Genomic DNA, 13,891 nt, shown 5'->3' on the forward strand with positions numbered 1-13,891 from the left:
TAGTTCCAGGAAGCAATGGTTCCCTTTGTCATTTTGTCTCTCCATAATTTTGTATGGCTTCGGAGGGCTCCAAAGAGTAAAAAATGTAATTTCTTCATTTTAATGTAGGGCAGAATGGCAACTCATAGAGGATAACTGGGTTGCCCATTGCCATAGCGGTTAATGTCGCTACACATCGTGCAGTTCCAGTCTGTACAAATGAACCTATGGGCCATGTGACTGGGCATCCCTCACAGGGCTTCCTAGAGTCTCGATAGTGTTCTCCACTGGACCCTTGACAGCAAGTGCCTTCCTCCTGTTACTTCAGGGACTTTGACAAATTCATCAAGACCCTGTGGCTGTAGTCTCAGAACCCTGAGTGGCTTTTCTCTCTGACCTAGGTTGAAGGCTTTCTTTTTCTCCTGTGAAGTTTTTCCCCTAATATATATAAATGAGCCTCCATTTGTGATTTCCTTCTAAATGGGTTTCTGAGGGAATGGAACAATTACAAAGGATGCTGTCCAGCAGAAACAGAATGCCAGCCACATGTGTAATTTTAAATTTCCTAGTAGCCACATTAAAATAAATACAAAGAAATAGGTGCAATATATTTTACTTTTTTTAATTGTTAAAATATTTTTATTACAAAATCTATAAATTAATCGTTTGGGTACAGTTCTTTAATAATTTAAAATCCTAGGGGCGCCTGGGTGGCGCAGTCGGTTAAGCGTCCGACTTCAGCCAGGTCACGATCTCGCGGTCCGTGAGTTTGAGCCCCGCGTCAGGCTCTGGGCTGATGGCTCGGAGCCTGGAGCCTGTTTCCGATTCTGTGTCTCCCTCTCTCTGCACCTCCCCTGTTCATGCTCTGTCTCTCTCTGTCCCAAAAATAAATAAAAAACGTTGAAAAAAAAAATTTAAAAAAATAAAAAATAAAAAATAAATAAAATCCTTGATATCCACAGAAATCTATTTGTGTTTTCTACTACTCTCCCTTGAATCCTAACTTTAAACTTGTTTTTATTGGGCTTGGGTATACATACCATGGTAACATTATGAAATGTTTGGTCCATTGTAGAAGCTTGTGTTGACCTTTTTCTGTTTAAACAATTGTTTCAAAAGCTGAGCCTGAAAATATTTTATACACTACAACAAAAATCACTGCGTTTAGAATTGATGTTACAGCAAATGATCATAGTTTATTTCTCTTTTTTAAGCCAAAATGGAATGTCGGTTTCCTAATTCCTTCATAGTTCCTTCTATCAGATGGTAGATGGAATAATAATTACACAACAACGTATTTCTGACTTCTCCAGCTATTTTATTTGTAAATATAAACACTCTTCGTTCCTTTTTCTTGATATTTTTAGCTGTTATAAGGAGGTCAGTATTGAGAACAGGTTGGCATTGGACAAATTTTCTTTTTACCTCCTGGTCGAAAAACATTTGAGAGGAAGAATTTTATTTATTTATTTTTAAAAATTTTTTTTTAACGTTTTTATTTTATTTTTGAGACAGAGAGAGACAGAGCATGAATGGGGGAGGGTCAGAGAGAGAGGGAGACACAGAATCTGAAGCAGGCTCCAGGCTCTGAGCCGTCAGCACAGAGCCCGACGTGGGGCTCGAACCCATGGACCATGAGATCGTGACCTGAGCCGAAGTTGGAGGCTTAACCGACTGAGCCACCCAGGCGCCCCTGAGAGGAAGAATTTTAAAGATTAAATCCATTATTTCATACTCGTTGAAGCAGTTCTTACTGTAGCTTATGAGTTGATTGAGTCAACCCTGGGAAATCCTGAATATTTCTTCTCGCTTTTGTGGAACAATGAATTCTGTTCTCTGCCGGAACTGAATGAGAGTGTGGTGAGGCGATGGCAGGGGGCTGGTTGGCCACAACAAGCTTCAAATGAAAACCTGTCTTGCTAGACTGACTGAAGTCCTTAGAGACCTGGCCTTGCTGATTCCAAATTTGACTTGATTAATTTCCTCAAGGTGATCAGTTCTTTGGTGATAGATTAATATTTTACTTTAATAATATATTTTATTTAACCAGGAAAATCCAAAATAATCAGTTTGATATGTTATTAATATAAAAACAATTAATGAGATATTTTATAGATTTTGTTCTCTTTCTGAGTCTTCAAACTCTGGTGTAAGTTCACATTTTTGGAACATCTTAATCCAGACACTAAATTTTCATCTAAAACCCTTGCTCTGTATTTAGATTTCATGAACATTTATGGTTGAAATGTTGATTTACATACTCAAGTTGTTCCCACGTAAAGTTTTTCAGTAACTCAATGAAAAATCATTTTCCTTTCATAGTTGCAGACACATTGGCAAAACTGGTTCATATTTTTAGAAGAATGACTTGAGTTTTCAGAACTATATCTAAGTTAAATAAATTCATCAACTCTTATGTCAACACGTATTATTAATATCTAATTCAAAAGAGATATTGAATAAAGTGAAAAGAAATTCTAAATTTAGCAATGTCAACAACAGTGTTCTTAAAACTTTTCTTTAGGGGCGCCTAGGTGGCGCAGTCGGTTAAGCGTCCGACTTCAGCCAGGTCACGATCTCGCGGTCCGTGAGTTCGAGCCCCGCGTCAGGCTCTGGGCTGATGGCTCGGAGCCTGGAGCCTGTTTCCGATTCTGTGTCTCCCTCTCTCTCTGCCCCTCCCCCGTTCATGCTCTGTCTCTCTCTGTCCCAAAAAAAAAAAAAAAAAAAAAAAAAACGTTGAAAAAAAAATTAAAAAAAAAAAAAAAACTTTTCTTTAGTTTTTGTAGCCAATTTGCATAATGCTGTCTATTTCAATTTAAATCTTCTACATACTGAGTCATGCTCTTTTTAAATGTTTATTTCTTTATTTTGAGAGAGAGGAAGCATGTGCACATGCGCCCATGCACAAGTTGGGGAAGGGCAGAGAGAGCGAGAGAATCCCAAGCAGACTCCATGCTGTCAAGCACTGCGCCTGAAGCAGGGCTTGATCTTATTAACTGAGATCATGACCTCAGCTGAAATCCAGAGTCAGATGCTTAACCAGCTGAGCCACCAGGCTCTCCTATACTGAGTCATGTTATAAAAATACGTGAAACCATTATTGTTGGCTGTGTTATGAAATTGGAGCATAAATTCTCACACCTGTCTGGTTAGGTCATAAATAAGATCTTCTTTTCCCTTCCTTGGAGCTTCAACTTTAGCTTGATCGCCTAGAGCGTATATTGATGAGAAGATGTAAATCACACTGCCACTTTTTACCTTTGATTATTGAATAAAATAATTATTGATTTGGGAAGCATTTTCTTTTATTTCAAGAGAATCTGATTTGGAGTTGACAATATAGTGAATCTTTCTAGAACTCCTTTCTCTCAATTAGTGAACACTGGCAAAGAACACAGTATCATTAAATCTATTGTCTTCTGTTTCTTTCAACAGTTCCATACTGGGGAATCATTGTAGCATTTGCAAGTATATACTAAACCATTTCAACAGCTGTATCCCTGATAGTTTTCATAGAGTGGGCTTCAGAAAACTGAGTGCAAGTGTTTCCAATATGTACCATATAGTACAATGAAACACTAAAGGAAGCATCGGTGTATTAAAATCCCAGTAAATCAGATTTCAACCCAACCTAGCTGAAGCACTGTCACAATAGAAATTTTCACATGTAGGTGAGATTCTTCTTTGACAGATGTAAAAGATTTAAAAATATCTACACCACAAGGTTGGTAGTTTTAAGGCTGAAATTTGATATTTTTTCATGTATTTGAAAATTCTTTGAGGGGCGCCTAGATGGCTCAGTCAGTTAGGCGTCTGATTCTTGATTTCAGCTCAGGTTATGATCTCACAATTTGTGAGTTTGAGCCCCGTGTTGGGCTCTGAACTGCCAGCGCAGAGCCTGCTTAGGTTTCTCTCCCCCCCTCTCTCTGCCCATCCCTCACTTGTGCGTGTGTGTGTGTACTCTTTTGCTCTCTCTCTCAAGATAAATAACTAAATAAACTTATAAAAAATATTGGAAGCAGAATATTCCCAAAATATTCATTGGGCAGCATCTCATGTCACAGAATTCAACTAAAACTGAAGGAAGATATTTAAGATTTTTCCATTTTTGAATCAGTCTTTGATACTATTAGAAAAGTTTTGTATTCCTTGGGCAGTGTTTGTGACTTAGCTAAAGGTTGTTCACTCTTTGTAAAATGTCTTATTTTTACTGTTTTCCTCAAAATATTTCCTCCAGCTGTATTTCTATCTAAAATGGTTTTTTGAGGGCACCTGGGTGGCTCGGTCAGTTGAGCCTCCAACTCTCTTTCTCCTTCTGTCCCTCTCCCCTGCTCACTCTCTCTCTCTAAAATACAAATATATAAATAAATAAATACACAAACAAATAAATAGAAATGGTTTTCTTTTTTATGCAAGAATCCATGCCATTTTATAACTGACCAAAGTTACAAGTTCAGAGCCTGTTAAAAATATGTTTAAACATTTTTTGTTAGGTATTTAATTCTGATTTCAGCCACAAATTTCAATGATTATTTTTTTTAAGTTTTTATTTAAATTTCAGTTAGCTAACATACAGTGTAATATTAGCTTCAGGTGTAGAATTTAGTGATTCAAAGCTTTATTACAACACCTGGTGCCATCGTGACAAGTGCATTCCTTAATCCCCATCCCCCACCCACCTCCCCTCTGGTAACCACCAGTTTGTTCTCTATAGTTAAAAGTCTGTTTGTTGTTGTTGTTGTTGTTGTTCTTAATTTTTTTAACGTTTATTTATTTTTGAGACAGAGAGAGACAGAGCATGAATGGGGGAGGGTCAGAGAGAGGGAGACACAGAATCCGAAACAGGCTCCAGGCTCTGAGCTGTCAGCACAGAGCCCGACGCGGGGCTTGAACCCACGGACAGCGAGATCATGACCTGAGCCGAAATTGGCCGCTTAACCGACTGAGCCACCCAGGCGCCCCAAAAGTCTGTTTTTTGGTTTGCTCCCCCCACCCATTTTCTTATGGTTGAGTGGAAACTGCTTATGAAATTCATTACATTATGTATTTTCTGAAAATGTCTCCTTTGTAACTCTGTTATAGCAAGTTGCAGTTGCCATTTATTGTGAAATTTCTGTCATAGCTTCTGCCAGTTCTTTTTTTTTTTTCCCCCCCCCCATTACTGTCCTGGTCATAGTTCTAGCTTTGGCATCCGCACTCAATTCTGCATCAGTCTTTGATTAAAAAGGTAAGAATCAAGGGGCACCTGGGTGGCCCAGTCGGTTAAGCGTCCAACTTCGGCTCAGGTTCCTGGGTTCGAGCCCTGCACAGGGCTCTGTGCTGACAGCTTGCAGCCTGGAGCCTGGTTCAGATTGTTTCCTTCTCTCTCTGTCCCTCCCCCACTAATGCTCTGTCTCTCTCTGTCTCCCAAAATTCAATAAACATTAAAAAATTTTTTTAAATGAGAATCAAAAACTGAGAGAAGAAATTTCTTCCTCTATCAAAGCCATGGTAAATAACTGTCTGGGGTACACCAGGAATATGCTGGAGGCTGAGCTTATGAAGTCAATCGTCAGGTTAAGAGCAGATGGAATTGTAGCAATGAAGGTGTGAATGATACACAAACTCAATGGGAATAAAACTATCACATTAACTTTACAAAAAAAATATTTGGCATTGGTAGTATGCCTCTGTTTTAAATTTAAAATTTTTTCTCTACTTGTTTTTTAGCTAGATACATAGTTACATTTCACAGTAGCTGCCAGTTACGATTTACATAGTTATCATTGTAACTCGTGCTGTCCGCATAATAAGCACGTTATGATGCTTCATCAATGGATGGGGGATAAAGTCACTTGAACTGAATCAATCTATTGTCGCAGAGTAGAACAGTGACATGTTTATGTCAGCTACTAGGAGCAACACATGGCCTGACGTGCCTGCTGCAGGACTGGAGAAATATCTGAGGTCGTGCAATGGTTAATGTCATCCTACCAACAGAGTGAAGTTGTGAATAATGGGAGAATACAACGCTTCAGTTTTTACATTAAAACTAAACAAAGTTTAAAATTCAGTTCCTGTGTCACATTGGCCAGATTTCAAGTACTCAGAGGCCACGTGTGGCTAGTGGCCGCTGTTTGGCCAGTGTAGATAGAGTTGAATATTCAGTGAGTTAGAAATTTATTGATTTTTGTTCCTTTGAATTCAAGTAACTTTCAAATTCTGTTGCCTTTGGCTTAAAAATAATTTTACTTTAGGGGCATCTGGGTGGCTGAGTCAGGTAAGCGTCCCACTTCAGCTCAGGTCATAATCTCACAGTTCACAAGTTTGAACCCCACGTTGGGCTCTGTGCTGACAGCTCAGAGCCTGGAACCTGTTTCAGATTCTGTGTCTCCCTCTCTCTCTCTCTCTCCCTCCCCCATTCATGATCTTTCAAAAATAAATAAAAACATTTAAAAATTCTGAAAAAATAATTTTACTTTAAATCTCTTGAAAATTTCATTATTTCTGCCATTTGCTCATAGATTGATTTTGCAGGTGGATCTTTTTTTTTTTTTTTAATGTTAATTTCTTTAAAAGAGAGTGAGAGAGAGAGAGCCTGCCAGTATGAGCAGGGGAGAGGCAGAGAGAGAGAAGGAGAGAGGGAATCCCAAGCATGCTCTGTGCTCTCAGCACAGAGTCTGACATGGGGCATGATCTCACGAACCATGAGGTCATGACCTGAGCTGAAATCAAGTTGGATGCTTAACCAACTGAGCCACCCAGGTGCCCCTTGCTGGTGGATCTTAACACAGGCTTAACATTAATAGTTCTGTTCTAGATAGTGAAGGGAGTGCACCTTAGGGAAGGCCTGCAGATCTTTGTGTGCGTTCCTTCCTGCCTCTGATTCCTGGGAAGTAAGAGTAAGTTTCGAGTGAGGACTGGGAGTTTGGAGCTTGCATAGTACCTATTTCTTACTACCTTTATGATCTTTGGAAATTTACTTCTCGGTTGGACCCAGTGCCTCATCTATGAAATGGGATGCTAGTGCTTTCCCCGTTGGGGGTCTGATTGGAGAGTAAATGCAATGGGAGGCCCTTAGTAAGCCCTTGTGTTTATTAAGTGCCTTGCTCATGGCCTGACTTTATCTTCTGTCATGTTATGTTGTTTTGGGGTCAGGAGGTGTTTTTAGTTATGATCACTGGAGTCCTGTGCCCCATTATTCTGTGCCTCCTTTATTCTGGGGTGTCTGGGTGGCTCAGTCAGTTAAGCGTCTGACTCTTGGATTTTGGCTCAGGTCATGATCTCACAATTCATGAGTTCAAGCCCCAGGTCAGGGATATTCATTCTCTCTCTCTCCCTCTCTCCCCCACCCATCCCCTATTCTCTCTCTCTCTCTCAAAATAAATAAGTAAACATTAAAAAAAGATAGATTCCTCCTTTATTCTAATAGTCATTGAAGCCAGGTTGAGCTAAAAACAAGCAATGAACTAAATAGATAATTGGATTCCTTTTTTAAATATATTTTTTAACATTTTTATTTATTTTTGAGAGACATAGAGCGTGAGCAGGGGAAGGGCAGAGAGGGGAGACACAGAATCCAAAGCAGGCTCCAGGCCCTGAGCTGTCAGCACAGAGCCTGACACGGGGCTTGAACCCACACAACTGTGAGATCATGACCTGAGCCGAAGTTGGATGCTTAACTGACTGAGCCACCCAGGTGCCCCGGATAACTCAGATTCCTAAGCAGTGGCCTTTGTTCTTCAGAGAGTTGGGCCAAGATAGTATTTTTTCTAGTAAATACTAGAATATAGTTTCCTAAATTCTCTACTTTGTTTTTTTAGCATAAGTTTAGCCTAACCACAACGTAAATGTTGAAAAAGTATGGTTTCAGACTTACTTCCAGTTTCCTTAGGGATGCATTTTTTTAATTTATGTATTTATGTATGTATGTATGTATGTATGTATGTTTATTTATTTTTGAGAGAGAGAGAGAGACAGAGTGCGAGCAGGAGAGGAGCAGAGAGACGGAGACAGAATGAAGCAAGCTCCAGGCTCTGAGCTGTCAGCACAGAGCCCGACGTGGGGCTCGAACCCACGGACCGTAAGATCATGACCTGAGCCGAAGTCAGACGCTTCACCAACTATGCCACCCAGGCACCCCTAGAGATGCATTTTAAAAACAGCTGAAGTTCTGAGGGCTCCTTCTTGGCTCATTCAGTTAAGCGTCTGATTCTTGGTTTCCACTCAGGTCATGATCTTGAGGTTTCATGACTTTGAGCCCTGTGTCAGTCTTTGTGCTGGCAGCGTGGAGCCTGCTTGGGATTCTCTCTCCCTCCCTGCCCGTCCCCTACTCACACTGTTTCTTGTCTCTCTCAAAATAAATAAATAAACTTTAAAAAAGTGAAAGATAACCTAGTTAAATACTGCTTTTAAAGTAAACAAATAAAAGGAGCTAAAGTTCTAGACATTAAGCTCCTGTGTAACTATTTGGAACACGCCTTAAGGGCTGCAGGTAGTAGCTGTGTGCTGCCCAATAGTGTCTCACGGGTCTGCTCAGGGAGGCCAAGAGCAGAGTGGGATAAAGAAACCAGCTCCTGGCTCTGGTGTTGCCCTGCCTCCTGACAAGCTCTGGGGGAAAGCACTGGCTTTTCTGAATGGAGTGGCAGGGTGAACTAAGAAGGGAGACTGACCCTCTGTCATCTGTCAGGCTAATCAAGACGAGCCCAGACCTGGCTGAGTCCTGCACATGGTTTCCAGAGTCCTATGTGATTTACCCAACTAATCTCAAGACCCCAGTTGCCCCAGCACAGAATGGAATCCACCCACCGATCCATAGCTCAAGGACAGATGAAAGGGAATTCTTCCTGGCTTCTTACAACAGAAAGAAGGAAGAGGGAGAAGGCAATGTTTGGATTGCAAAGTCATCAGCTGGTGCCAAAGGTGAGTTGGCATTGCTGTTCCCTTCTTTCTTTCCTGTAGGTTCCTATGTGCTTTGTTCTATTGTGCAGTAGAATTCAATGATATCTTTAGGTGAATGACTGTTCTAATCTGAATGCTCAAGGGTGGAGACCATGTCTAGTTACATAGTTTTAAATATTTATCTAGGTACTGATGACTTCTAAATGTATACCTCCAGCCAAAATATTTCCCTTTACGCTCCAGATCCAGTGTGGAGGGCATTTCAAATGTAACATGTCTGATACAGAACTCTTCATTTCCTGCCCAACTTAACCCACCCCAGCCTACCCCTCTTTTCAGTCTTCCCACATAGTATGTGATCCCACTCCTCACCTAGTCTCCGAAGCCCCAAACCTAGGATTCCTCCTTTATTGCTCTTTTCTTTATAATCCATACCTAATGCATCAGCCAGTCTTGTTAGCTCTACCTTCAAAGCACATTCTGAATTAGACTTTTTCTTGCCATTTCTACTGCTCTTACTTGAAGTTAAAACTGTTATTGTCTCTGGTCTGTGTAACTGCTGTGCCTGCTCCCAGCCAGTTCTCCTCTAAGAGAGAGTGGTATCTAAAAACACAAATCTAATCATTTTACTCCCTGCTCAAGACTGACCAGCTGGCTTCCCAAAGCAGTTCAGATAAGCTCCAGATTGCTGATGGTAGCCGACACCATTTGACATTTGCTTGTATCTCTGGTCCCATCTCTGTTCTTTGCCTTGTTCGCTGTTCTATAACCATGCCTGCCTAGAGTCCTACAAATACTCTAAATTTGTCTGTGTATCTTGAATGTGCTTATCGATTATTTTCTATTTCTTTCAGCTCAAATGTTACCTTGTCAGAGAAGCCTTTTTTTTTTCCTAAAATAGCTTTTATGTCCATTGCTCTCTGTCCTTTGCCTTGCTTTATTTTTTTATCCTTGGACTAACCTCTCCCCAGCACTATATTACATATCTGTTTATCTGCTCGTCTCCTCTATCCTACCATAAGCTCCATGTAAACACAGACATTCTGTCTTGTTCATCTCTGTAGCCTCCCCAGAGGCACTCAGTAAATATGTGTTGAATGAATGCATAGAAGGAATGAGATTTAGAATATTGACTCAGGCTCAAAATACAGGCTGTTCCCAATGTAATGAACATATAAGCACAGTCTATCTCTGTAGCTACCATCATATGCTCCTTTTAAAACCATTCCATTTTGAACTTAATTCTTCTTTTATTGCCTTGGAAGACCATCTGGCCATTGGTATTCATTTCTATTCCCGGTCCAGTGGACCTCACCTTCTTTTCCACCAACCATGAGACAGGAGGGCATCACCTGGAATCTCCTGAAAGTGGGAGAGTTGGACTCTTGCCACGAGCCAGGTACCTCACCTACTTCTCTCTCCCCTCTTGTGACCTCTTCTCAAATACCAATCCTAGTAGCTTGGTTCTAATGATAAATGGGGAAATTGGAAGAGGAAATAGAAATTTGCAGTACTCCATACTCCTTCTGTGGATTTGGGCTTGAGTCATAATGGCCATTGTAAGGATATCCTGTATCATGGAGCCTTAGCTGGAGTGAGAACCAGGAGTAAGGCAGGGCCTTTGGCGAAGGACATGTCAGGTCATGGCAGTGATCCTACCTGGGTGGTACCTGGACCCTCACCAAGACAAGACATGGAGTCGTGGTCAGCATCAGGGAGTGGTAACAAGAGAATAGAATGCCAAACAAAGAAGAAATTTTGCTTGAGAAGTTGAGATAAGTGGTATGCATTTGTTTTGTTTGGTAACTACAAAATTAAACCATTAGGATGAATGAATGTCTTATATTCTTGTTAAACAAATATTGAGTATGTATCAGATGCTGGGAATAGTTGACTCAACCTTCACACTATATCCAGTATGAAGACCTCCTGTTCACCACCCCACCACACATTTTGCATTGTAGCCACCTTCACCACTCACCTGGAGCATTGCTCCCTGTCCTCCTGCCCTTGGCCGCTCTCCAGAGTCTACACACAGTACAGCAGACCCAGATCCTATTAAAGCACAGGCAGTCCCTGTCACATCTGTGTTCAGTGCTGTCTCCCTGGTGCCGGGGTAGCACCTGGAACCCAGCAAAAGTTCAATATCTGTATTGAGTGATGAATGAACAAACGAATGAAGTCATGAGTGTTTGGAGATACAGTGATGATAAAATAGACCTGATCTCTTGCCCTCATGGACCCAATGGAGTAGAAGGCTAGAGATGCATCTATTTCCAGATAAATAGTTGAGATGAGAACAAAGAAGAAAAAAGACTATCACCTTGAAACTTCTTAAAGAATTCCAGGGGCGCCTGGGTGGCTCAGTCGGTTAAGCGTCCGACTTCAACTCAGGTCACGATCTCGCGGTCCGTGAGTTCGAGCCCCGCATCGGGCTCTGGGCTGACTGCTCAGAGCCTGGAGCCTGTTTCAGATTCTGTGTCTCCCTCTCTCTCTGACCCTCCCCCATTCATGTTCTGTCTCTCTCTGTCTCAAAAATAAATAAATGTTAAAAAAAAATTTTTTTTTAAATAAAAAATAAAAAAAAAAGAAATACAGTTAATGAAACATGGAAACATGCTACACTGGTATCCAACACTTACAAAATAAATGTAGATTTTATGTAACATTTTATACCTATAAAATAAAAACCTTCAGTCATACTGTTGCTGAAAGTTTGTTATGAACTGCTTCCTCTTAGTGGTGATACACAGACTTTTGAAAAAGTAATAAGATAATACAGAGGAAGAGCCATAAAGAATGCATAGGCTTTGGCCCACTAATCTCATTCCCGAAAACTTAACTTCAGGAAAATACTTTAAAAGAAACAAGAGTGATTTATTATGTGACCTGTAATAGCAAAGTGTTACTTAGAAACAATCCCACTGTCCAACAATCAGCAAATAAATGTGTAATTTTTTTATATCCACACAATGGGATATTTTTTCAGCTACTGACGTAATTGTGATGTTAATGTAGAAACAGTGAAAGTATTGACAATATTAAGTGAAAAAAATTGACAGTTTAAGGCGAGTTTACTGTGATTGAGCCAGTCTTTACTCTTATGGAAAGGAAGGTAATATTAAAAGATAAAAATAATTAGGAAGTAAGACTATGGGTAACTTTTCTATTTCACTTTAATGCCATGTTTTTTGCAATGATAATAGTTTTTAAAGTTATCAAAATGTATCTTTCTACCTTCTTCCTTTATTTTCCCCACCTATCAGCATTAGGTATATTCCTTTTTCAATAAGAAATAATTTACATAAGGAATAGCATAAGGAAAACAAAGTTGGAACAGATAGAAGGGAATGTGAGCAGATTATGGAGAGCAAGGCATCAAAGGTGATGCAGTTTCAGGGCATTAGTAGGAAGGGGTGTTTTAGGATAACTATTTTAGAAGAAGTGAAGAGAATAGACTAAGTTCTATACTAAAAAACTGGCAAGTGGAAATAAAGAGGAACCAGGATATCTGAGTATGGTTCCTGAGGGAGATGAAACAAAGAAATTACAAAACAACTGTGAAAGAGGTCAAAAAGGACCTAAATAAATGGACAGATATACCATGTTCATGGATTGCAAAGTTCAACATAGTAAAGATGTCAGTTCACCCTAAATTGATCTGTAGATTTAATATGATTTCTATGATTGCTATCAAGACCTCAGCCAGGTTTTTGTGTATACATAAAGCTTCTTCTAAAATTCACTTGGAAAAGTACAAGCCTTAGAGTAGCTTAAACGATTTTGAAAAAGAAGAATCGAATGGGAAGAGTCATTGTATCTGGTATTAAAGCATACTATATGGCTACAGAAATCACTACACTGTGGTATTGGTGAGGGGACAGAAACATGAATCTGTGGAAGAGCGAACTCAGAAATAAACCCCACATATATGCCCTCCTCATTTTTTATTTAAAATATTTTTGGAATGTTTTACTTATTTTTGAGACAGAGAGACAGAGCGTGAGTGGAGGAGGGGCAGAGAGCAGGGGAAGAGATACAGAATCTGAAGCAGGCTCCAGGCTCTGAGCTGTCATCAAAGAGCCTGATGTGGGGCTCAAACCCTCGAACCATGAAATCATGACCTGAGCTGAAGTTGGACGCTTAACCACGCCCCAAGCCCACCTCATTTTTAACAAAGGTGCAAAAGCAGTTCCATAGAGGAAGGATAGACTTTTCAACAAATGGTGCTGGAGCAGATGGATATCCCTAGACAAAAAACAATGAACTTCCACCTTAACCTCACACCTTACACAAAAACTAATGCAAAATGGATTTGTGGACTTAAATGTAAAGTATAGAACTATAAAATTTTTTTCAGGAAAATAAATAGGAGATAGGGCTGGGCAAAGAGTTCTTAATCTTGATATCACATATATGACCAAAAAAGTAAAAGTTGATAAGTTAAATCTCAACAAACTGAGGTTGTTTAGCTCTGTGAAGGCCCTATTAAAGAGGATGAAAATACAAGCTATAGGCTTGGAGAAGGTATCTTCAAACCACATATCTGACAAAGGATATATCTAGAGTATATAAATGACTTTTAAAACTCAGCAGTTAAAAAAATAAAAAGAATCCAATTAGAAAATAGGCGAAAGAAACTGACAGAATGGGAGAGGATATTTGCAAATGACGTATCAGATAAAGGGTTAGTATCCAAAATCTATAAAAAAGTTATCAAACTCAACACCCAAAAAACAAATAATCCAGTGAAGAAATGGGCAAAAGACATGAATAGACACTTCTCCCAGGAAGACATCCAGATGGCCAACTGACACATGAAAAAATGCTCAACATCACTCATCATCAGGGAAATACAAATCAAACCCACAATGAGATACCACCTTACACCTGTCAGAATGGCTAACATTAACAACTCAGGCAACAACAGATGTTGGTGAGGATACAGAGAAAGAGGATTTCTTTTGCATTGTTGGTGGGAATGCAAGCTGGTGCAGCCACTCTGGAAAACAGTATGGAGGTTCCTCAAAAA

At 39.9% G+C, this 13,891-nt stretch overlaps 1 protein-coding gene across 3 annotated transcripts in view; it reads left to right on the top strand.

The window, feature by feature from the left end:
- Positions 1-13,891, top strand: part of TTL (tubulin tyrosine ligase) — a 40,231-nt gene that overhangs the window by 5,475 nt on the left and 20,865 nt on the right. For all 3 annotated transcript variants that reach the window (XM_058683312.1, XM_058683315.1, XM_058683313.1), the window contains exon 3: positions 8,648-8,880. In XM_058683312.1, the coding sequence (XP_058539295.1) occupies positions 8,648-8,880 (233 nt within the window). The remainder of the gene's footprint in view (positions 1-8,647; positions 8,881-13,891) is intronic.

Source organism: Neofelis nebulosa, chromosome 9 (genome assembly GCF_028018385.1).
Source record: "Neofelis nebulosa isolate mNeoNeb1 chromosome 9, mNeoNeb1.pri, whole genome shotgun sequence".
Taxonomy (NCBI): Eukaryota; Metazoa; Chordata; class Mammalia; order Carnivora; family Felidae; genus Neofelis; species Neofelis nebulosa.